General features: G+C 46.1%; 1 protein-coding gene across 1 annotated transcript in view; it reads right to left on the bottom strand.

Annotated features, from left to right (window-relative positions):
- slc49a4 (solute carrier family 49 member 4) overlaps nucleotides 1-25,647 on the bottom strand; it is a 35,083-nt gene that overhangs the window by 5,339 nt on the left and 4,097 nt on the right. Inside the window, exons 3-8 of the mRNA XM_012819542.3 lie at nucleotides 20,287-20,573; nucleotides 18,384-18,513; nucleotides 14,075-14,183; nucleotides 9,642-9,709; nucleotides 4,873-5,000; nucleotides 3,825-4,007 (exon numbers count right to left, since the gene is read on the bottom strand). Coding sequence (XP_012674996.1) covers nucleotides 3,825-4,007; nucleotides 4,873-5,000; nucleotides 9,642-9,709; nucleotides 14,075-14,183; nucleotides 18,384-18,513; nucleotides 20,287-20,573 — 905 coding nt within the window. The remainder of the gene's footprint in view (nucleotides 1-3,824; nucleotides 4,008-4,872; nucleotides 5,001-9,641; nucleotides 9,710-14,074; nucleotides 14,184-18,383; nucleotides 18,514-20,286; nucleotides 20,574-25,647) is intronic.

Raw genomic sequence — 25,647 nt, 5'->3', positions numbered from 1 at the left:
CAATACCCCGCCCCTCTCCTAAAAGGGATGTCAGCGAGACTGATGCTATAGAAAAAGAGGAGACTCGCCGCTGTGATGGTCTGCCTTTTGCATGCTGAGCCCGGACATGACGGCTGTGGACACGAAACGTTTCCCATCACTTTAACACTAGCTCCTTGCGTCACTGTCAGCTGGGGGTGGAGAGAGTGTGTGGGGAAGGCCAAGGCATCTCAGACATGGCGTCTTTTATTGCTGTAATTACTCTTAATTGTTGCCGTTTCATCGCGCAGAGTGACAGTGCTTTTGCTGTGTGTGTGTGTGTGTGTGTGTGTGTGTGTGCGTGTGTTTATGTGCGTGTGTGTGTGTGTGTTGGGAGGGGGGTAGTTTAATGTCTGTGTGCTCTCTGCCTTTCACCAGAGTGACTGGTGGAGGGCTGAATGTTAGCAGGTCCAATTATCTCTGCATGCAAGGACATGATGGCACACAAATACAACATCCGTCACAGAGGGCGTTTTTTTTTGGTAGCTTTTAAAGAATGAAAAAAATAAATATAGACCAAAAATATAGACCACCATATACAACCATTACATGCAAATTACACTTTTACTCCAAATATCAATTATTCTACCATTGAACACATGGTGGGGGGAAATCGTTTTTAGAGTTAAATTGATTTTAATTGGCATTTCTGAAAGTAGCTATGTGCATGGATATAACTAGGCCTCCTGTGGAGCCATAAAACACACAACAAGGAAAGCAGCTCAGTGAGTAAGAAAACCGACGACGTCTCTGAAGAAAAAAGATGGGAAAGAAGAAGAAAATTACTTCAGTAAAGCTTTTTGACCTGTCAGTGGCACATAAAAACAACAGGAAGACGTGCCGGCGGAGTGGACCTGCGGAGCGACAGCTCTTTGATGGAGACACAAAGAGGCTGGGGCTCAGTTAGGCTGTGGTGGTGGCGCTGGTGGAGGCCTGCTTTGCATTCCGCCCGGCGCCCGCTTACCCGTGCTAAATCACAGCAGCACGCTGCACAAGTGCACATCAGCACTGGCGGCAAGCGGCAGTAAAGACAACGCCAGGGCAGTTCTCATTCAGACGGTGTGTGTTGTCGGCACTGGGGGATAGGGGGTGAGGGAGAGGGGGGTGGTTGGGGGGGGGGGGAGCATCAGTGACCAAAGGGAATTTCATCAGCAGTCTCACGACTCGGGAACAGGGGAGGCCGTAAAGGAGCGAGGGACACACCGAGACATGATGTCTTTCTAATGTCTTTCTAAGCCAATCCAGCCATGATCAAAGCATCATTTACAAACATGTCAGTTCTTAAAAGGCAAAGAGAACAGAAAACCTTTTGGTTAGGGCAGGAGAGGGCAATTTGAAAACAAACTGCAAAGCAGAACTCAGTCAAGTCAATAGTGCCCTGAGACCCCACAGAAACAGGACGGTAATGGACTACATTACTCTTTTAAAAAAAAGAGATCAGGCATGTGGTAATGGAGAAGCACGGATTTGTCCATGCAATCTGTGCCTTTGAAATGGCAAGGAGTGATCAAAGAAATGTGAGTCTCAGAGTGTGGACTCGTACGAAATGCAATTAATCCTCTTTCAGGAAATCCCCAATAAAATGCTAACAATTTCCTGCAACCTGCAGAGAAAGTTCCTTTTGTTTTCTTAGTGGAGTAGGTTGTTTGTATTGCTAAGGACATGGGGATGTGTGTGAGTGTGTCTGTGTGTGTGAGTGAGTGAGTGAGTGTGTGTGGGGGGTTGTTGTTGCTAGGCGCAGCTAAGAGGGAGATCTGATGAAACAAGCAGAAATCCAAATCATCTCGATCAGATTCAACTGTCTGCCAACGCAGGTGAACTCAGAGGTGGACCGGCAGAAACACACACACACACACACACACACACACACACACACGCCACACAATCTCTTTACGTACCTCTCTGTCTCTCTCTTTCTCTCTCACACACAGACACACAGACACAGACAGACACAGACACACAGACACACACAGACACACACAGACACACACACACACACACACACCGATTTACTACACTGAAAACAAAGTGGTCTGAGGAAATGGGCATTTTGCCCCTGGGTGAATCCACTCCCCCCCAAAAACCCTAACATTGTCTTACTTCCAGCCAACGTCAAGGAGGCATCACACACACAAATCTATGAATGACTCAACACAGGACGACTGCAATCCCAACTCACCACCTCTGCCCCCGTGTTCCAGCAGTCCACTCACCCCCACAGACAGGGAGGGGGCGTGCTGGCACTGATCTGCTGCTGATAAGGAGATGAGATGCTTAGAGAGCTGAGCCAGGCTTATCTCATCCTGCCCCAATCACCTCCTTGGGGGTGCGGAAGGGGAAGGTGGGGGGTGGTGTGAGGGGGGCTGGTGCCAGTCAGCCTTAATATCAGGACTGCCTCCAGCACCCCCCGTTAAAACCTACCATTCTGCTGGCATAGAGAATATACCAGGGCTGTCAGCTCAAACGTTATAGTAGAAAGATGGCAAGAAGAGAGAGAGAGAGAGAGAGAGAGAGAGAGAGAGAGAGCTGTCTGTGACTGAGATAGAGAAAAGGAAGGCAAGAAAAAGACAGGAGACAAGGAGAGGAGACAGAAAGAATGAGGTATAGGGAGAGAGAAAGAAAGAGAAAGAGAGAGGGAGTGAAAGAGAGAATAGCATTAATAGAACCCTGAGTTTTTTCCCACGGAGCAGATATCTTCATCTGAGGAGGAGCGCTGATGGAGTCTGGCTCAGTCTCCGCTGCAGTGTAATTCATCATGACTCATGACTGCTTCCCTACGATTACAACCAGCGCCGCACACCTTCTCCCCCAGCTAATGCATATGAATGAGCACCTGTCCTCTGTCAACACCCCCCCACCCCCCACCCCCTCCCACCAACACCACAGCACAGGGGCACAGAGGGGCTGCTGGCCTGGGCTTGTTTCCTGGGGCAGGAGCAGAGCACCAGTGGCTGTAAAGACTCCAGCACAGACCCAAACCATCTGGGCGTGGATAACAACACACCATCATGCTGTTGGGTTAGCGGTCGCTTACACAGAGCATCACCTGCAGCCCCCCCCCCCCCAATTGAATCAAGAGACACTAGAGCAGTAGAGCGAGATGCAGATTTAGAGAGGGCATGTTTGGCTGACTGCACAGAGAGGAAGTGAGGAAGGGTTTGGGAGGGTGGGGATGAGGATGGGGGTTCTGTCTGTGCTCCCAGAGCACATTATTCACCATTGGTCTTAATTGGTTCTGTGATGCGCATAACCTTATGCTGGGAGGTTAATCAGCTCAGGCAAACGCAGCAGGCTCTGCCTCTAAAAAGGCATCAGGCACGGCAGTCTGCATCTGCAGTTTCAACTTGCTTGGGTTTCCTATCAGACCCTCTATTTCTGTTCGACCCAATAACACCCCCCCCCCCCCCCCCCCAAACAAAAACAGCAGAAAATTCCATCCTTCTTTTGCTCAGGAGCGTGGGTGAGCAAAGAGAGTGGATTCTACCTGTGTGTTTGTGTGTATGTGTGTGTGGGTAGGGGGTTAGGAGCAAAAATAATACAATGAGAAGAAGCACTGTCAAGTTCAGCGCTGAACATAAAAACTAAATAAATAAAAGGTTTGAGTTTCCCTTCACATCTGGTAGCCAACAGGGACAGTGGTAATATACTGCACAGCCTGGGTTTACTCAAACGGAGATGCCTGGAACTGTATGGTTAAAAAAGAAAAAAGTTTCAGCCTAAGGTAGTGTTCTAGTTTTGGGGAGAACAGGAGGAGGTGTAGAGGAAGAGATGCGGCGAGCGAAGAGGAAAACAACGGATGTGGATACCTGTGAAGTAGAAGGTGAGGAAGAAGAGGAGGAGGCCCGTGAAGAGGTTGCTGAGGAAGGTGACCACTCCGCAGGTGATGCCCTCGGGCACTGGGTAGACCGTCTCGATGAAGAGCTCGAAGAAGATGGGTATGCTGCTGTTGATGAAGACACCAAGCAGGATACAGGACGTGTAGAGCGTGGCTACAGAGAGAAAGACAGAGAGAGAGAGAGAGAGAGAGAGCGCGCACACACACACACACACACACACACACACATACACCAAAAAAAAAACATTTACCAACATGGGAACAACATTCAACAGCATCATGTTTGTGACCTTGCCTCAAAACCTGCACCAGCCAAGTCACCACACAGAGAAAACACATTTGATCAATGATCCGAACAGCTCGTATCACAACACGTCCTGGTACAAAATGTACATGTGATCTCTGTGGGACCCGCTGGGCGCCGGTTGGCAATGCCAGGTGGACGGGCACACCCTGCGCTTTCCCTGGCATCAATCTACCACTGTCGCCATGTGGGCTGAGACAAAAGGCAGGTGCCGCAGCATGAGTATGATGATAATGGATGGCCACGTAGGAGCTGGCAAAGCAAAGCTGGGCATATGTTGGTTTTCGGGGCTTGCTTGTGCCCGGGGTGCGCCCAGGACGCCTCGTTTCCCGTCACTGATCTGGACCTAATGATCTCCTCTGCTTCCAGCTTGAGCGTCTTTTTATGCACCCCCCCACCGTTACGGCTTCCGCGACGGAGCCAGATAAACACAGCTGCACTAACAGGCTTTTAATGAGAGATGTGTGACTAAGCCTCGGTGGCAACCACCCCCCAACTTCCCACCCCAACTCTCACTTCAAGCTCGATAGATCTATCTTGCAGGAGTCTACACAATTTCCTGAGGAGATATGATGAAGTAACTGGCTTCTGAGAGCCTAAAAAATTTGAGGGCAGGTGTAAGCTAAAAAACAAATCATCTCTTTCGTCTTGCGGTTGCTAAGAAACAGACCCAGCTCAGGCTCAGCTCCCTGGATTCGTTCCTGTGTGGACCTACCTTTGGTGGAGGGCAGGTGGGTGAGCCTGGTCAGGCAGGTGAGGGTGAACCAGGTGGCGGCGAGTGAGGCACCGGCCAGCATCAGCACCAGGATCAGCTTAAGCATCCCCCGGATGGAGTCAGCAAACCTGCGCAGAGCAAACAGCCTCCTTAGCGCTTCCTGACCTGGGATCAGTTTCGGCCAATTACGAGGGGATTCGAACAGCTTAAACAGCTTTACCGCTCTCAGAATTGGCACATGAAAAAAAAAACTACACAACCCCTCCCAATAGGATACCGCTGAAACACATCCAAACAACTCCAGTTATGCTACAATTGAGTTTCTAGTTTTTAAGGGCCAAATAAACTGCCACATCCCCACGTCTCAAATAACAGATGGTTTAATAAGGAATTAATCTGTAAAGGCTGATGTTCTTTTTTTCCTCAAATTGCCCTCCAGTCAGAAACAAAATTGTATTGAAGTCCAGGCTAAAGATTGAGTATGAATACATCTGTTCAGGCAGAAAAAGGTACCTTTAAGCATGTAGTTCATATTCATCCAGACTGTTTAAGCCTCTTTTATATACAAAATCCCATTCACGTATCAGGTAAAAACAACATGGGATAGATTTTCATTCCCACTCAGTCTATTTTATTTCCACCAGACTGTATTAAATGGGATGCTATGGAGCGCAAACCTCTGAGAGATGTGTAAATCATGCAAGGTCTCATTCCAGTTAACCTGGCTATGAACTATCCGAGCTATCTCTAGCTTAATGAACCATCTTAATAGTTTGCAGTTGCTAGTGTGTATTAATATGAACTGATTAGCTGCTAAGTTAAACTTAAGTGGGGGCGAAGCACCCTAAGGGTTTCTACCTTTTCCTATTATAACTTATGAAGTTAAAGAGACTGAAGAGACTGTAGCGTCAGCTTGATAACAAACCATCATTTCATGCTAAATGAAACTGCCATTTCAAACTGTTTAAGGTTATCCAAAAGTCTCCTCAGCTAGCTAGCTAGTTAGTTAGCTGGCATAGCAACTACACAGCATAGCAACCAGGAAACACAGTTTGCTGCACAGCCTAAAGCAAAGTGTAATTTCTCAATATCAGCTCACCAATAAAAGGCAGTCTTGGGTTCAGAGTGATCACAACCACTTGCTGATTATGTTAAATGGCTTCTCAAAGGCATTAAAACAAGAGAAATAATGGAACATCAATGGGGCCAGGGCTTACTCTGATATCAATGTAGTGAATCAAGGGGGAGTAGTGCCCCTCCCCCCTGCCCTTCTTAAACAACTTAATCCAGTCGTTCCAAGTCCCACTGGAGCCATGTCAGAAGATTACCGTTAATGTTACAAGGTCGCCAGGGGATAGATTAATGATTTGACTTTGTCGTTTAGCCTCCATTCCCACAGTAAAACAGAACAGTAAAACAGCGATAAATAAATGGCTTTCAGTGCAAGTCGGAATGGCATATTAGATGTACTCTTCCTTTCTCAAAGCTTTCATTATCAAACTTCCCTGTCCAATAATCATTTTAGAGGTCTGAGAATTGGGAATAGCCTTGTTTTGATTTGTAATTGGGTTATTCTGGTTTGGTGTAACTGGATTTCATATCATACAATCGTTGTTAGAACTTTCAAATTGAACTCATTGCGCCATTTCCAGAGGGAACCTTCGGAACCTTCATATCTAAGGTCTCTATAGAATATCTCTCTAACACTCTCTCTATATCTGTAGACTGTCTATCTAGGACTCAGTTTCTCTCTTGCAGTCTTTCTGTTCATAGACATTCAAACATGGCAAGCCAGTGTGTCTGTCTCTGTTACACACAGACACACACACACACACACAGAGAGAGAGAGACACACACACAGATACACACTCTCACACACACACACACATAAAGACACCCGCAAAGTTGCTTAAATCAGTTAAATCTCTCTCTTCTCGCAAAAAACTTGAGGCCTCCACTGTTATAATATATTGTCTCTGTGCTTTGACCTGCTCTGACAAGAATTAATAAACATCCTTAGAAAGACGACAGTCTGCTAGATAATTAACTCTCCATCCACAGCATATGTATTAATTATCTGTGCCTTTCTATTAATTCACAATGAATAAAAGTCTCTTAATTGTCCCGTGTCAGAGATAATTTTTCTTTGCAAATCATAAAGCAACATCCAAAGTAGTCGATTGCTTTTGATGTCAGCTTAACTTATGAGTCAAAACATATCTGTGCATCTGCTACTGTGTGGATATTTAGAAGCTAACGATCGAGGGAACAGCAAATTTATTATTCCCCCACAAGCTACAGTCAGTGTTGCCAAAACAATTAGGCACCAGGCCATTCCTTTAGCCAGGGCTGATCAGAGAGAAAGAGAGGGAGATATCATTTATTTGGTCTCTAATGGTAATTAGGGAGATGGGCGTCTGTGTTTGAGTTTGCGATTAATCCTGGGGTCCTGGAGACGGAGGGCTAATGTGAGATAGCGGTTGCCGGTTGCTGGTCCCTGGTGTCACCGCGGGCACAAGCTGTCGTGGGACAGGGAAGGGCCGCAGGACTGTTTGTCAGGTGTTCATGACAGCTGCAATGCCTTCCAGGAAATGAGATCTAATTGGCCAGCAGTGACGGCATGACTCATTCATGGTAAAAAAAAGGGAGAAAAAAAAAGAAAAAAGGAGGTGGCAGTTTTTTTTAAAGTGTAACAAAATGGTAGCCTCAGTTGAGAAATATGTGATACTATTTCAACTGATTGGTTTGTAAAGAAATTGTGAAAATATAAAAGTGGCTCACCTATGCTCAAGAAAAAAACATACAAAGTCGTCATGCTAACCTTTTAGTCTGGCCAGAATAGGCTTTTTCCTTCTGAAGTTGCACACTGTGCAAGTTGACACCGTGACCGTATCCGCTACATTAATTCTCTGACGATTATCATGTGTCTGGTTTTGAGAGTAAAACAAAAGTGCGTCATCTAAACTAAAAAGAATGCAAAAGAAAGCAGTGACAGCTTTGAACTCATATTGCAGGTGGTTCTCTGCGTGGTGTTCCTCCTGGCCCTGGCCCCTTGGTGGTTCTAACAACTCAAACGACTGCGGTCGCACACGGCACCGTCGCACACGGCACCGTCGCACAGGGCCTGCTCTACCCACCAACGGCAACAGGGGCATCTGTTGTGGGTTTCCTCACCACCCTCTCCATCTCCCTCTTGTGCCCCCCCCCCCCCGCCCCCCCCCCAGCCCACTTTCCTCCTCTCCACGACTCCCTCTCGTGTCTTTGGAGCGCTCCCAATTCCCCCTGCTTGAGTGTGGTGAGATGCCAATCAGCTGTGCACCTACAGTCTTCAATTATTTTCTTCCGGCTCTCAGCAGCTGGAGCACTAACTTCCACTTAGCATAGCCCCAGCTATCGAGCCAGGCAGGTTATAGGCTACAGCCTACAGATACTTTCTTGGGCTACAGACACACTGAGCAGTATTTTAATTTTGAGTATGCTGCCATCCCAACCCAACAAGGTGAATCATAGGACACCTGGGGTTTGAACAGCATAATAGGAAGGACAATAAGGCATACTTTTTTTAAGTATAAGTATATTTTATAAAATGAAGTGATTTGATTTTTTTGAATTGTTATTCTTAATCTTATTCTTATTATCATTCATTGATTGTGTTCAATTTAAATTTGTATTTTCAATTGATACTTGTGTGTAAATGTTTCTTTTTCTTATGTTTTGTAAGTCGTTTTGGACAAATGCGTCTGCTAAATACCTTAACCATAACCATAACAAAGTATTTAGGTCATCATCTACATACAGTTTAGTCAATGTTTCTTAGCAATACTGCCAATATCAATCAGTATCTATACTGCTTATATCAATATTTCCCGGAAACTAGGCCTTGAGACTTCGTAGCTCAGGCCTCACCTCCAGTCAATGAGATGATGAAGCCATACTGACCTCACAGCTTACTTTCACCTCTACTTAACGTTCTAGAATCCTCTGTATCACCCGCCACCCCCCATCGATTAGCTATGACATGTACAAAAACATTGCTTCTCCCCTGGTCCACCCCAGAAAAGAACTGCTGATTGGGCCCAATAACAAGAGTTTATCCATCAGCTGAACACAAATGAGGCCCTTCTGCCGACTGCAGGCTTCGAGTCCATGGAGCCACCATCTATCCATCACGGAGAGGCCATTTCATTAGCATCACCCCGGCCCACTCATTTAATTGCAAAGCACCGTTTAATACATTGATGGAGGATGAACCGGTGTGGTCAGAGCACCCCAAAAGCCCTTCCTTTACAGACACAGACACACACACACACACACACACACACAGCCACACACACACACACACACACACACTTTACCACCACCCATACAGACAAGTTTCAAAACAAAAAAGTCTCCACAAAACTGAGCAGCTGATGAATCAACAGGCTTCATCATCTACGCAGCTGCGACATAAAAACTAGAGACTGTGATTAAGGGAAATCAGGAGATGCACAGTGCAATCATCATCATCATCATCATCATCATCATCATCAACAACAACAAAAACAACAAAACACACAAAAAAACCACCAGCAACAGCACGACTCCAGCACTAACTTGATTTGGTGAAGAAAAATCAAAACTACAATAACAATGGAAAAACACAAACAGTCCTGATCACAAAAAAAAAAAAACTCCCTTTGAATACAAATACTACTTGGTAGGAATCATACGGACACAAACTTCTGTGTGAGACACTGTGTGAAGATTTACATCATGATTCTGCTTACCTGGCCATCGCCACTCCAAACATGCAGCCTCCCACTGTGGACCAGAACCCAACCCAGCCCGCATCCACCTGTGGACAGACAGGAGAGGGTGATTCACTGTTCCACATGCAGAGCACAGCGCCAGACACGGCTCACAGCTCCGGAGCCCGACGCCGACTGCCTGCCGGCGGGCACCTCGGCTTGCTCCTACAGATGATAAATTGCCAGACGATATTCGACCACTGGTTCTGAATGATGCCAAATGCGGATGATAAAATAAAAAAGCCCAGCATGACTGTCTGTGGGTCAACGCAGATGAATGAAACACAGATGGATGGCTTGGCAGCTTTATTAAAAACTATGTGACACCAAACAGTCACCGGTGGAGTTCTCTTCCAGGCGTAATTAGACAATTAATTACTCCCTGTAAAATCAACTAAAGCAAAGCTGTGGCCATATTAATGCCCTGTGTTAATTACAGAGAAATACTAACGGTGCACAATTTCTTCATTGATTGCTTTTGTGTGCTTATTTGGGTTATGAGATGAGAACAGGAAAGCCACACATTTCCCCAAACCTGGTTTAATTAACCCCTCACTGATTACTGTTCTAAGGAAACCCATTCATTATCTCTCTACTTCTTAGTTTTGAGATTGACTGACAGAAGAACGTACATTTTTAATGCGGTCTGACTACTGCAAAGAAAAAGAAAGAAAGAATCCAAAACAATCCCCACACGATGACGTTAATTAGCAACAATAAGGTGAGCTTGGCTAGAAAAGGCAGAATGTGTTCCATCTCAGCCATGTTCTGATATGAGTCTATAACCAGCAAAATCAATGCGAGTAGTGCAAGCCGAATGCCAAAGCTAGGAACTCTTGGCACAAATGAGTGTGTTTATATCCTATAATTCTATAAAATCCCACATCCAATAAAAATGAAATACCTTTGGGAAAAAAAACAGAGATATGCTCACACAACGTACGGAGGTAGTAATAGAAACATTTTCACCAGAAGTCCAAAAGCCATTTTCTGGGGGTTGCATCACAATGACATCCTCTTCGCAGTCATTTACCCTTCCTCGCTATAGAGACTTTTTTTCTGTACTGAAAGCACCTTGAGTTTGGGAGTGACTTTCCCGAGGGCACAAGGCCCTTAGCTTGCCGCTTTGCGCCAGGCACTTAATGGCCGTCCTCCATTAACGGTGCAATTAGACGTGACTGATTAGCGCAGCGAGGGGAAACGCGTTCTTAGCGGATGCTAATTGGTACCACAGCGTGCGGCGTGATGTTGCACTGCAGTGACTGGGTATGCCTTGCGGATGTCTCCCCTTTGCTGTCCTTCCAGCCAGACTCAGAGATGGAGAGGCTTGCCAGGGCCGGCAGACGCCACAGGGCCCCGTCTGCCGACTCCTCTCTGATGGATGTGTCCACGGTTTGGGGACAATAACGACAATAACAAAAAGGGTTGGGCCATGGCACAATGGGACACCTCTGTGATTCGCTGTCTCACCTCTCGCCCCATCAAGAGAGCCTGGTCTTCTTGTTAATGTCGTTTGGGGTGGCTTTGTGACCTGTGGGCTTCGGGAGTGGACGGACGTAAAAAGAAAACAGCCCCAGCGCCATGTAGCCCTTTCCATTTCCTCCCCCAAATTGACCACCTCGAGCCATAGAAGGGGACAGCGGCGCGGGGGGCGGGGGTGGACGTGTCGAGTCTGTGCTGACAGAAAGACATCGGCCCTGAGTAGGCCAGGACCCCTGACAGCAAGCCCAAACAGTGTTTTCCCAATCGCTCCGTGAAGCCCGATAATGGGCAGGCAGGAGCAACCTCTTTTCACACTCCAGGTCATCCTGCGGCAAAGAGACTGAGACTGGCAACTGACATTTCATCTGCGAGTTGACAAGGAGTTAGCGCAGTACAGCGAAGGGCGAACAGAGCTGCAGCAAAACTGGCGCTGTATTGATTGCCTGTGAAAGAGGGAGGAGGGAGAGAGAGAGAGAGAGAGAGAGAGAGAGAGAAAGAGAAAGAGAGAGAGAGAGAGAGACTCAAGCAGTAATAACAGACCACTGATGTCTCTACCACCCACACAGAGGACAGGGTGTTTGAGCTTACTGTGTGTGCAAGAGCCACTGTCAAGTTGCAATGAAAAGAGCTCCCCGTGGACTGAAGCACCTAGAAGTGCAACTAGAGGTTGTCCACACAGTCTTCAGCAGAAATGTGACACATCTAAACCGTAAGGTGAATACGTGTGCATAGCTGATGTTATGTATGGATTGTTTGTATGGACAATTTCTGATTGAAACACTTTCAAAGGATGAGGTTTCATACACCCCAAAATCCTATGTGCCTCACATATCAGTTTGGGGGGTCACCGTGATTTTCCATAGCTATTCTTGGGCCGATTCACGGTCACAGAGAGAGAGAGAGAGAGGTGAAAACTTAATATAAGATCTGAAAACGTAAACCCCTTCGAAACCTTCATCATCAATAATACAAACCTAGCCCCCTTCATAAGATTACAAAAGGCACCTTATGGCACAGAGATGGATCCCCATCAAAGTCTGTGAATGCTGCTGGGAGAGCTTAGGCTGAGAATGTCTTTGAGGAGATGAACTTTTGAAGGCGGAAGAATAAACTCGCAGCGCAGAGCACAGAAATGCTAGAGGAGTGGCTTTTCATGGGAAATGAAACTTGAGTGAGAATATAAAGAATTTATGAAGCCACCCGAGGTGACTGTGACAGCTGGGGAAGGATGATGGCGCGAATACGATGAGGGCATTCGTCTGTGCTTTCTCTGTCTCTTTTGCTTTCTCTGTCTCTCTCTGTCTCTCTTTCTTTACCTCTCTGTCTCACTCTTTGTGCGCGCCCCTCTCTGTCTTTCTCTGTCTCTCCATCTCTCACTCTGCGATTCCCTCCACACCGGTAAGCCAGTCTGATGATAACCTTGAGACAGAATCTCTCTCAGCACAGCGCGAGACCAGATTTTTCATCTTCACCCCCCCCTCCCTTCCTCCTCCTCCTCCTCCTCCTTTCGACACACCACTCAGCTGGGCACTTACTCCCCTTCTCTCCTCTCCCTCAACCCTCAACCACACAGTTGTTTCAAGAGGAGTTGTTCAAGAAAAAAGAGGAGGAAAAGAAAACACATGACTTTTGAGATCTCATTAAGAGTGCTTGTGGTCACGCATGCAAACGGAGCCCCTCCAGATTCCTCACGTGTTCGCTGCTGCTCGTGAAAGAGGATGAGCGCAGAAGAAGAGCAGGCCCTGGTGGCCGGCTCCTGGAGCTCCCGAAAAAAAAGCGACGTAATTAAGCCCTTCTCATGTGGGCTTGAAGTTCAAAGAATTGGCGCCTGGCTCATCAAGTTTTTAATGAGAGGGGAACATGGGTAGTCATCGATGATTTCGCCCTGAAGCTTTGCGGAAGCTCTGGCAAGTGTTTGTGTGTGTGTGTGTGTGTGTGTGTGCTTATTTGTGTGTGTACATGTGGGAATGGTAGTGGTGTGGGGTGTGAGAGAGTCTGTGTCTTGGGGTTAATTAGGAGTCAACATCCATTTTAGCAGAGGAAATAACATTTTGTGTGTCGTGCTTGATGGTGATTAAAGCAATCATACACGCTGGAAAAATAAAAGGGAAGTTTTCGATTTGGGCCGATTCTCAGGTAATTGCACATCAAACGTGCTTTAGCACTGCTTAATGTAAAATATAGACAGGGCAAGTGTGGCTGGTGAATACTAATGTTTTTTTCCGAACGCTACCATTCAGTTTGACAAAATACAAAATAAAAATTTGATGATGAAAAAATACTGTCTTAATATAGCATCTTTTGGACTCATTGAACCTTGAAATTATGTGAACAACAGGTTTGGGTGAATTGGAAATGACTTAGAGTGAAATATCCACACTTGAAACATTTAGTCAATACAGCTTTTTGAAAAACCTTATAGTTGCAACCAGAGTGTCTGTAAGAGATTACAGTATATCCTGTTTGAAAACATGAGATTCATGGTAAAGCATCTGCTGTGACCAAAACAACGTTGGTCAGCATAATCTCCATAAAGGTAATCTTATCATGGTAACAAAGGAAAGGTCCCCATACTGGTATTGCTCAAACACCTAGGTTCAGGAAGCAAACTGAGGTGTGAGTGACTGCAACCAATTATAGTATGGGAATGCGGGTAAGCCATTGAGAACCATCTCAGGGTCAGACAAACCTGAATAGCATACAGAACAACAAAAGGTTTCCAGACCTATTTGCATTAGAAGCCTAGCTCCTTTACATTAAAAGCCTAGAAGGTGTCTTAAACAGTATACATGGCTAGAGTTGGAGATCAGCACTGGATGCACCGCTGAATCTGGAGTATGTTCCACGTGCTTCGTTACTGCACTTTACTGGGATAAAGACTGATTGCTCAGCAACCACAAGACAAACATCCTGGTTCCTCCATAGCTTACCTGGCTCATGTTGACTGGGGTGAGAATCATATCGAGAACCCCTGACCAGCCTGCTAACACCCCGGTGGGAACAGAGTAGGCCAGCGCGATCATCAAGAATCGCCCATTGCTGGAAAGGAAAGGAGAGGATAGTGGTAATTAGTTTAGAAAGAAAATGGTTCATCTGAAGAGGACTGGTGTGTTATTCAGTCACACCGAGAAGTTGATGGAGTTCTTGGTGCATTTTAGCAATTGTTTATTGTTAATGCTATTACCATCCCAAAGTTATTGTGCCTCGCAGAGGGACGTGTGCGGAAAGTTCATGAACACGGAGGAAAACTAACGGCATTGTTAAAATAACTAATAATTGGAGCGTTTATTGGAACATTTTACATCTACTGCCTCAAAGCAAGATTTGTTTGGGTCAGGGTTTCCTGTCATCTGCACCATCCTTCACTGTGGCAGCACAGAAGCACTTCGCTGCTTGGCCTTACAACACTGCAGTGCGGAAGCGTGTAGCACCAGCAAGAGTCTTGTTCAGCCTTGGAAGGATCCTTGGAGCGCTCCCCAAAAGACTTCAAATGGAAGACAAGATTTTAAAAAAGAAACCAGGTTGATGGAGTATCCTCTCACCCTCCCATCCACCTGCTCCTTATGCTTTAACCTTGCAGCGATGGGGAAATCAATAGCCATGCACCGTTTTGTACCCCTCCGACCGAAGCTTATTTAGAATCCCGTACGTAAGCTGATCGTGGAGTTCTTTCATGCTCCTCCTAAGTGAAATATTTTGGGGAGCAAACTTGCGAAGCCAGCCACATCATCAGCTAAGTGGCAGCTGTCCTTGCCCCGTCCCCTTCTCGCTCATCAGCGCATCCGGCCCCCAGCCCCGTCGAGGTGGTTCTCTTTACCAAGGGGGACGTCACTGTGGCTATGGAGGCCGCTATACTACAGTATTCCTAGCGCAGTCCACGAGCATTGGATTATCTCTCAAGCTATTCCAACACCTCAAGAGATGCACTGCATAGGAAACAAACCCCCTTTAGCCTCGCTGTGATCTGAGCTCTGGAAAAAGGCTCTGGATCAGAGCGAGACAGAGAAGAGAGAGAGAGAATTTGGACCAGAGAGGAGAGGCCTGCTGTGGGCTCACAACTTCACAGAGTTTTGGAGTTTGATGAGAGTTTAGAGAGCGTTCCCCGGGCATCGCCTTGGCTCCTGTCCGCCAGTCTGTCAACTACAGGCTAGAGCTCAGAGCACCATCTCTCACTCTCCCTGTCTCTTTTTCTTCTCCCTCCCTCGCTCACTCACTCACTCATTGCACATTGCTCCCCCCACTTCAAAAAGCCTTCTGCAAACTCTGCTGTTGGGCTTTGATACAGTGTGAAGCAGTCACTGGAAGCCAGCCTATCAGCGGGAGCACTGATAGCATATCACTGGACTGGGCAGCTGTTGGCCTGGCTGGCATGCCAAAGCTTCGTGGCCATGCTGTGGACTTTTTCTGTCCACTCCTTTGAGCTTGCTTTGGGGGGTGTGGGTGTGCAGGTGGTGGGGGTCTCCCTCAGAGGAAAGTTTCTCTATCTGTGTGTGTGTGTGAAAGAGAAAACTCTGGGAGAAAGTCCCGCTGCACCGTGGGGCCCAACTGTTGTTCGTATCAAAGTGATTGTTTCTTCCTCTTCTTCCATCTTTCCCTCTCTCTCTCTCTTTCTTGCTCTGTCATACACACACACACCACACACATACACACCACACAAACACACACAGCACACACACATACACACACCACACACCACACACACACACACACCACACACACACACACCACACAAACACACACACCACACACACACACAGCCGTTTCATTCTAGGCCACAGCCTACAGGGCATCCTCCAATGGAATGCCAATCCGGCTTGCATCCCGGAAAAAGTGTTGCCTTTGCCTCTGGCTCTCGGAAGAAGAGTGGGAATTCGGCACAAATTTAGACGAGCGTACTCGGACAAAAACTCTCACAGCGATCGGGCGGCGAGGCAGAGAGGAGCTGGCCGTCTTAATCAGAGCGCGGGCATTCGGGCTGGCATCTTTCGGGGCCTTGATAATTAATCACGGGGGAAAGTGCCATGCCTTTGAAGTGCATTAAGTAAGACCCCGAGCAGATGGCGAGTGGCAAAGCCTCAAGACCCTTTTTCATTAAGTATAGTCATCCATTCCATCACGCCCTAGCCTTCAAAGTCGAGACATTTTTCATCCCCCCCCCCCCCCCCCCCCCCCGTGCAGAAGTGACAGCGGACGCATTGCTGGCTGTGCAAAGTAAGACCCAGCTAATACATTAAATACAATACTTGGTAATGACACCAGATTGACCAGGTTGTTACCATTCATATTCGTATATTACGTTTAGACGGAGAAAAAGTCCCCAAGTTCTAACTGCAGAATGATGTACCACAGGAATAGAATAGCCAATCTTGGATTTCTGTGTTTTTTTTTCTTCACATTCACTGCCAATGTGACGAGGACATTATGTAAAAAAGTGAGTGTAAAATAGCTATTCATTATATGTAAGGGACATCCCTACTTATCAGTAGAACATGGTCACTTGACATGTTCCTTAGTCAGCCGTGTGGCTAATAATAATGTACCATCTACCTAAATGTGGATCAGCGGTTGGAATCTGCTTTCACTGCCATACCAATTCATCACACAGAAGTTCTGACTATTTTCACATTTAGAAATAACATGTAGTGATAGCAACGGATGGGCTAATTAGAGAAGGATGCTGTCAGTGTTGAGAGAGAGAGAGTGAGAGAAAGATAGAGAGAGAGAGAGAGCAAGAGAGAGAGAGAGAGTGAGCAAGAGAAAGAGAGAGAGTTAGAGAGAGAGTGAGTGAGACAGAGCATGTGTATGTGTGTGTGTTTCTGTATGGTGAGTATATAAGTGTGTGCGTGTGTATGTGTGATTGAGAGAGCAAGAGTGTGTACATATTAGGGATGCAGCGGTACACGGTATATTGTCGAACCGTTTGGTACGCCCCCTATGGCTCAATACTCAAATGTGAACGGTATGTGTATTACGTACAATCTCCTATCATTTTCAAAACTTGCTTACTGCGCTGCCGACTACACGCACGTTGTACATTCATATCCATAGAACAGCTCTGGAGCCTGTTAGAATTTCCCCGGAGCCTATCAGTGCTCTGTATGCAAATAGGAGCGGGAGAAGAGAGGGGAAACAAAAAACTGAGAGGCGATGACGAGGATAAGAAAACTGTAAACAAAGTAGAGTCCACATGCATTGCGTTGGTGTCTACTCGAGTGGAAACAGTTCTAGCATGATGTCTTGTTTACATGATGTTCTCTCGTTAGTGAAAACACAACACATCTCTTACTGTTCCAATACAAATTTGTGCCGAATTAAAAAAAAGAATAGAAAAAAAAAACTAGAAGGGCACTCAAAGAGTGCCGACCTCCGCCAGCCAAGGCCAAATGCCAACCTCTCACAACAAGCAAAAGTGACACTAAATAAATTTGTGGAGCCACCCCGTGAGTCGGATTCGCTCCTAAATTTAATGGGACATTCCTTGGCCCGCGCTGCACCTATAATGGAAATCGAGCCGGTAGTTTTTGTTTAATCCTGCTTACAAACAGACAAACTAACAAACAAATAAACAGCACCGAAAACCTTGGCAGAGGTAATAACGAAAGCAGTAGCATTTATAGCCAAAGATTTTATACCCTATTTGGTTGTTACTGACGGGGGATTATGTCACCTGATGGAAAAATGAACCAGGTTACAATGTCCCTTGCTGCACACATTTCAGCAGTTAAGCTTTATGAAACATCATAGAGAGAAATTGAAAACAAATTGACTCAGGCACCCTATCTAGCTCTCGCCACTGATAGTTGGACTTTCAGAGTAAGCGAAAGAGTAGAGACAGACACCAGGCCTAGGCAGTGAGGCTGCCATTTTTCTAAATAGAAAATTTGTGGCAAAATAAATAGTTTATTGCTTTCAGGGTGATTTTAATGTTTTTGTTAAATATAAAGAAACCGAAGGTGCAAGTGTGGGTGTGAGTGAGAGAGCAAGAGTTAGTACATGTGTGTGCGTGAATGTGTGTTTGTGTGTGTGTGTGATTGAGAGTGCAAGAGTGTGTACATGAGTGTGCGTGAATGTGTGTGTGTGTGTGTGTGTGTGCATGTGTGAGTGAGAGAGCAAGAGTGTGTGCATCTGTGTGTTCGAGTGTGTGTGTGAGTGAGAGAGCAAGAGTGTGTGCGTGAATGTGTGTGTGAATCTGTGTGTGTGTGTGTGTGTGTGTGTGTGTGTGTGTGTGTGTGTGTGTACCTTAGCAGTTTGCAGATGCTGCTCCGGTAGCTGAGTCTCTGACTGGCAGCTGCCACGCTGGGGGGCATGGGAGGGCGTGAGGGGAAGTACAACAGCACCACGGCAAACAGCACAGCGATCATCCCAAACTCTACAGGGGCAACACACACACACAGACACACACAGACACACACAGACACACACAGACACACACACACAACCACACACACACACACACACACACACAGAAACACACACACACACAAAGCATCATCTCATTTGATGAATCTAAGTGGTCATTATCAAAGCCATTGTGCAAAAGGCAGAGGTGAATAATAAGCATACTGCTTGTGGGAGAGTTCAAAGAGGCCCGGGACGTTTATCTGCATCACTTGATGACTACAGACGGCACTATTTTCTTTATCAAAGAACTTAACTTCCTTTCGTCTGGGAGTCATTGGGAGCCACACACAAAGCACTAACACATTAGCCCTAATTAGCTAGTCGTCATTAATCACATCTTATCTACCGGCTCTGAGGCCAAATCATTGATCGGAGGTGCTGTGGGGGACAAATGTCACTGAGTGTGTTTTTCATTTCTCTGGAGAGGTCATCATTTGATTCCACTCTCAGGTTCAACAAAGGACAAACCCATCCCCTGGACAAATACCCCAAAAACTAAAAAGACAAAAAAAAGTAAAACTGACTAGTCCTACAGCAGAAAGCAGTGCTTTATGGCTAGCTCATATACATAGAAACCTACATCAGATATGACAGCCAGGTGTGAATCCATCAGTTCAGACCTGGTGCTGTGCAGAAATCAGCCTTTCTTTTGGGCAGTTCTTAAATCCAGCCCACTCCCTGCGGTCAGTCCACTGCTCGTGTCCTCTTGCTTGGCATCTGCCTGCACCCCCCCCCCCCCCTCACCCCTGACCCCCACCCCCCAATCCACCCCACCCACGTAGGTCCTCCTGGAAGAGCTTCAGATTTTTTGTCTTTCTTTCAGTATTGGAGAGCATTTCCAAAAACACCAGTGGACCTCGGGTGCCATAAATCGCTTCTTTTCAGTCACATCTCACAGATTTATCGAGCCACAGCTTTTGCTGTGCTTGGGATTTGGCAAACACCCAGGCATACTCTGTCAGAGATTTCTCAAACCACATGGAGGACAAAAAAAAAACTAAACAAAAAAATGCTTTTTGAATTGGTGAGATGTTGGGGGATTTTTTGTCTTCCTCAGAGGAGGCTGCCCAGGACCTCAGCCTGTCTAACTTCCTTGAGGTGGCAAAGCCAATCATGTCCCCTTGACTTCTGCGGCTCTGTGGCATATAGTGTTGTTTTTGTCACTCTGGAATTCATTTCTGAAAGCCTCTTTTCGGTTACACAGTGTCAGAACCTCTGTCTGCTACAGATTGTTTTTCTTTGATTTAATTTCTTTAAATGATTCAATTTTCTGAGTCAGTTAACAGGAACCGAATCATTGCTTTAAGGGCAGGAAACAATTAATGTTGCTTGGACAATTGATTTCTGTGTTTCGGGGGGGAAAAAGCAAAATGAGGATGACTTTCTCTCAACGAGGGCCCTGGTATAATATAGAGGCACGGTCAACCTGATCTACAGAGACAGACCAAGAACCCTGGTCCACTGTTGGAGTCTGGCGGCTCATCACTAGCCTGAGGTAAGTAGAGTTCTCTAATGGTTTATTAAGCCAAGTCCTGTTTTTTATTATGATGATATTAGTCACCCACTCCTCAATGTCAACATTGGCTTCTACATAATGCTCTCCACTACATGATCAGGACTTGTACAAGCAGAAGTGGATGGTGTGGAGTCCCATAAAAAATTATTTAACTTTTGAATGTTGGTTCTTAATCTGGATTGGTTTGGAATGTTGGTCCATAACATAAACATGTGGCCTACATACCTGCGTAAAGCACCAGTTGTATCCTGTCTCTGATGTAGCTGTCCGTTACCGTGGAGATGGTGCCGCTGTACACAAACCCCATGGCGTTTATGGTTCCGTTGGGTGCTGGCACGAGGAGAGGGCCCATTATGAAGGAGCAGGCTGAGCCCAGGTAGGAAACCAGGGAGGCCACAGCAGTGGCAGTGGCCCGCTGGTCTGGAGCGAACCATGTGGTGGAGAGCAGAGGGCCGGCACTCATGATGGTGGGGCCGGCTAAACCATTGAGCAGCTGCCCCCCGTGAATCAACCTTCAGGATTAGAAGACACGTCAGTAAGTCACATTTCAGAAACTGTATGGTGAAACCATTATGTGTGTGTGTGTGTGTGTGTGTGTGTGTGTGTGTGTGTGTGTGTGTGTGTGTGTGTGTGTGTGTGTGCTTTAGTACCTCTTAACATCCCCTGTGCCTAAGGAAAGATGTGTAGTGCAGTGCTGATTGATTGTCTGTCAGCTCGCTGGAGGCACTGTGCCCTGAGAGCTAGTCTCAGATAATGACTTCTGGGCGGCACTACAAGTATGTGGTTTAGTGACAAACCCTGGTGAGTAAGTGGTAAACCTCCTAATACAAGAGCCCGTTGGCTGTCATTCTCCTAGCAAAACAAAGCCATAGAGCTCGTCTATTAGGAGGTTTACCATTTACTCTGACTTAACCTACCCAGGTTTGTGACTAACCAGGATAGAGGAACACAGTAATCTCCCATCAGACAAACACAACAGCTATGCTTGGCTTTTGAAAGCTCAGACACGGGCATGAATGGGCTTCTTCCCATCAACACTTTCAACATCCTGTTCTGGCCAATTAGGGGGTTGTTTGGCGTCCTTGGAAAGATTACATCACTACATTTTGAGTGGCAAAGAGCGAAGTTATACTTTACAGGGAGGAGGAGGAGGAGGAGGAAGGCGGTGGGAGGGCCTTTCAAAAGAGGAAAAACAACGGAAACCGAAACGTATGGGGTTTTTCAGAGCGGGACCAAAAATAGTGAGCTGAAGTGCGCCGTGCCCCAGATTTCACAGCCCATCATTATAGTGCGTAATAGGCAGCAAAACACTGTTCCGAACGCTGACACTTCCTGGAATAATAGACAGCCCCCAGACATACTAACTCTACCATCTGTCTCGGAAAAGACAATCACATCCTCTACAGGTGGAGGAGCACCATTCCAATTCAGCCCTCTCCCTCGCTGGTGCATTCCCGGTCCAGATGACACATTTCCATGTAACCATGAGCATCCTGTCTCACGATTGCTTCTATGCTTGACTTGTCATGAGTGACCGCAGTCCTTCAGTTCGAAGCTCCGGTGGGCTTTTCACAGAATGGGAAATGGTCAAAGGACGTGCTGCTCAAATTGGACACTGGCCCCCACAAAGCTGAGCAGATTTGGTTCCCAGCTTTCTACTGGTGTGCGTTCGGAAACCACAGGTTATTTAAATGCTAAAAAGGAAAAAAGCAATATGGAGGGAGGCTTTGGAGCAGGTATCCCTAAAGCCCCCAAGTCACGCATGTCTTAGCTGGGACAAGAGATTGAAACCTCCCTTTGCCAATCTCCAGCCTCTGACGTCTACGCTACTACAGACTAGACTACACCTGCCTGATCTGACAGGATTTTCCTGATTGATTTCTTGAGGATAATTCACTTCCATTTTAATTACATGAAGGACTCTGTGTAATGTGTCTCAAATGTGACCTTTTTGTCTTTCACCACCACCTCTGGTCTGTGGGGTGACACCCATAGCGATTTATCTGTCTGACGCACGGAGGACTGCATAAGTTGGAGGGGGGGAACGCTGGTCGATGAATGGAGAAAGAGAGCCAGAGACACTGTGGGGGGAGGGAGAGAGAGAGAGCAAGAGAGGAGGAGGAGGAGGGAGACAGAAGGACAAGTACTGACTGAGGAAAAATGGAAAGAGACAGAGAAGTGAGGCAATTCTGGAGATGATTAAGGTAATAAGTATTGATGATCACTGTCAAATGGAGTCAGGGAGCTGAAGGACACAGGTAGAGCTGAAAATGTCAGAGAAAGGAAGAAAGCAAAAAAAGAGGGAAGGAGAAAAATACTGACAGACAGAGACTGACAGAGACACAAAGAGAGAGAGAGAGAGAGAGATAACAAAAGGAAGAGAGAGACAAAGAAGGACAGAAAGACAAAGGAGAGGACAGAAATAAAGAAAGATAAAGGGAAAGAAAGTAAGAAGAACAGAAAGAAAGAATGAAAGAGAAAGAAAGAGACACGGTGAAGGCAGAAAACCAAGAGGAAAGAAAGATGGACAGAAAGACAGAGAGAGTGAGCGAGAGAGAGAGAGAGAGAGAGAGAGAGAGAGAGAGAGCGAGCGAGAGAGAGAAAGGCTTTCTGGGCGTCTGGTTTCCATCAGATATCAGTGACTGACGTGTTTTTAGTATCACTGTGAAGCAGAGAGCAGAGTTCTTAGATCATTTGTGTCCAGGCAGATTGCTTCCCGTTACCATCCTGACAGATCCTCCTGCTGATTCACCTCATTGACTGAACCCCGTCTCCAACCAAGCTTCCCCCAACCCTCCCCACCTCCTCTCGAGACCAGGGTGCCATGGCAATCTGGTTGGCATGGCTGCGCAATTAAGTAGGGACGTGTGTTGTGGCCAACAATGGCAATCACCGGGGGGGGATCGCGGGCCACCTCACCTAGCGACGCTCGCTAATCAACAGCCCCCGGCCCTGTATTTGCATTCATCAGCGGCCCGAAGAGCACAGCCCAGGCTGATTCAAGAGGCCAATCACTGGCATTCCTAATCAGCCGCCATTGTGAGGGCAAACCTCTGTTCTCTGTTTTCCCTCCAGGTGGAGCAGCTCTCTGGCTGATCCACTCCGACAGGTGTCAGATGGAAACCATAAACTCTGGGGGCCGTTCAAATAACCGGACCAGGTTTGTTGCCCCCGATTCTTTACTTTTGATCAAGTATAATCACACAAAAAAGTTCGCTCTCCAGAGAGAAGAGCAGAGGGAGAGAGAAGAAAAAAAAAAACGGAAAACAACAGAAGCCCATCAAACGATTGCAATTCATTTTTTATATAAATGGGGGGAAAAGAATGTTGCAGCACGCGCTGTCAAGGGAATCCTTGCGTGTTTCTAAATCAGGCGAGCCGCGGCAGCTATTCTTTTTTTCCCCGAGCGCACGCCGGCGGTTTTCTGATATCAAACGCTGTCGTTTGATCGTTTCAGTGATGCCCTTGAACTCTTTGGAGTTTGACTTAACAAACCCCCATCTCCACCGTTCCCCAGTCTTGCCTATCCAAATCCCCGTTGAGCTGCCACGCGCACCAACTCAATTGATGTTTGACATCTTCAGACACTAACACGTGCAAGGCAGAAACAATACCCTCACCACCGCCGTCTACTTAAGACTACTCAAGCCACAGGCGCCCTCCCAAAGAAGACACTGCCATCTGCTGGAGGAAATGAGATGCATGTGTGTGTGTGTGTGTGTATGTGAGAGAGAGAGAGAGAGGAAGTGTGTGTGTGTGTGTGTGAGTGTGTGTGTGAGTGTGTGTGAGTATTTTCTGGAGGGATCTTGAAATGGGTATTTTGGTTTTTAATATGGATAGTTCTTACACTTTTTACCGTACTTCACGGTCTGTGTTTATGTGCATGTGTAGGTTTTGAGCGTGCTGGGATATTTTGGGGCATTAATTTGAAGTGGGCCATACCAGATTTATTGGCTGGGATGTGTTGCATGAAGACCTGTGTGTGTGTGTGTGTGTGTGTGTATGTGTGTGTGAGTGTGTGTGTGTGTGTGTGACCTGTGTTTAAGTGCTCTGAGCTCCTGCTGGCAGGGTTAAATGTCTAAGGCTGCAGTTGGGAGTGCATAAATCCACACCCTTTATGGATTAAAACGCAACCGTTCTGATGACTCAGGCACTGTAAAACACTACAAAGTTGCTGCCTTGTAAAATATGTGGCCCATATATTCCAATCCTGAATATACCGGTAACATTTCAGAGTTTTCCAGTGCGATTATATAGCATTTAGGTGACAACCCTGTAGAAGAGAAGGTACTGAGATGCATGCAGAGTGTGGTATCGTGTTACCCAAAATGGCCCTTCACACAAATGATATCTCTGGTGAGGTAACTTCTATGATTCATGTTCATGTTAAAATGCATATAAACTTCTAAACAGACATATTTTAGACATATTTAAACATATTTTAGGTGTATACACTGTGATGTTTCTCGCATAAACCTACTAAATGGACTTACTTACGGTGCTATCAGGAGAAAGACTGAAGCTGACCTGACCTCCTGTGTATGATTCTTTCTTTGAGTCCAGTCTTATTTGGTTCAGTCAACTGTCAACGCTGAACTCTGTCAATGCCATCAATTTTTAGTGTATCACATTCTAGTTTTCAAATGGCCCCCACCAAACCCTTTCCTGTCACACTCTAGTCTGGTGACTGTAAAAAGGTAGCGCATGTGATGTGAGATTGGAGCAAGGTCTGCAAAATTGTGACATACCACCGTTTCATTTTATTTTACAAACTGAAGTTCATACAATGACCTCTACTCCTTGTTGAATGTGACTTTGAAATGAATACATTTCATTACACCTTGCGTGATAATAATACCATCAGAGAACTCTCAATGGTTTAACTCGATGCTTTTGTCTTACAATGAAACTACCATAACATTAGGTGAAGCGCTTCGGGGTTCAATCACAGAGATTGGGGAGGGCATGCCAAAGAGTTTTCAGTCTGGCCATTAAGTCCAGTAAAAAAAATGTAATAAATTCAGCAGCTGGGAAAAAAACCCTATCCAGCTCATTTAAGGGAATATGATTTTCCTTCTCAATTGGTATCTCCTAATGCAGTTTCACATCATCGGAATAGAGTTCTTTGTGACGGCAAAAATGAAATATATGGCAGATTAGCAATGGATGGCTTAATGAAATTACTTTTTTTATAGCCCAAAGTCATGGAGATAACCTTGCCCAGGCCTTTTAGCGAAAATGCAGGTAATATTTGCGATGAATTGAGAGGTTCTGTGCTTTGTGACAGAGAAAAAAACAGCGGTTCTTTCATGTGAAGGTTACCTTTGTTTTGTGTTTTTTTTCTTTTTTGTTCCATTTTTCTTTCGTGAGAAGTGACGAATGGAAGAAAAATACAAGAATAACAGATGACAGCTTGTGAACACAAACCGTTTCTGTGATAAGACTGAATATAGGAAAAAAAAGAAAGAAAAACAGCGCAGAAATGAGAAGCGGGCACTAAAGTGGTCTGAATTGTTTAAATAGAGCCCTAATCTCAGGATGCAAACATTGTCCTTCTGTCCCTTTGAGTCGGCCTGCCATTGTGGT

The sequence above is a fragment of the Clupea harengus genome, chromosome 2 (genome assembly GCF_900700415.2).
Source record: "Clupea harengus chromosome 2, Ch_v2.0.2, whole genome shotgun sequence".
NCBI classification, from domain to species: Eukaryota; Metazoa; Chordata; class Actinopteri; order Clupeiformes; family Clupeidae; genus Clupea; species Clupea harengus.
The sequence above is the reverse complement of the archived record's forward strand: the minus strand, read 5'-3'. Positions and strand labels throughout refer to the sequence as shown.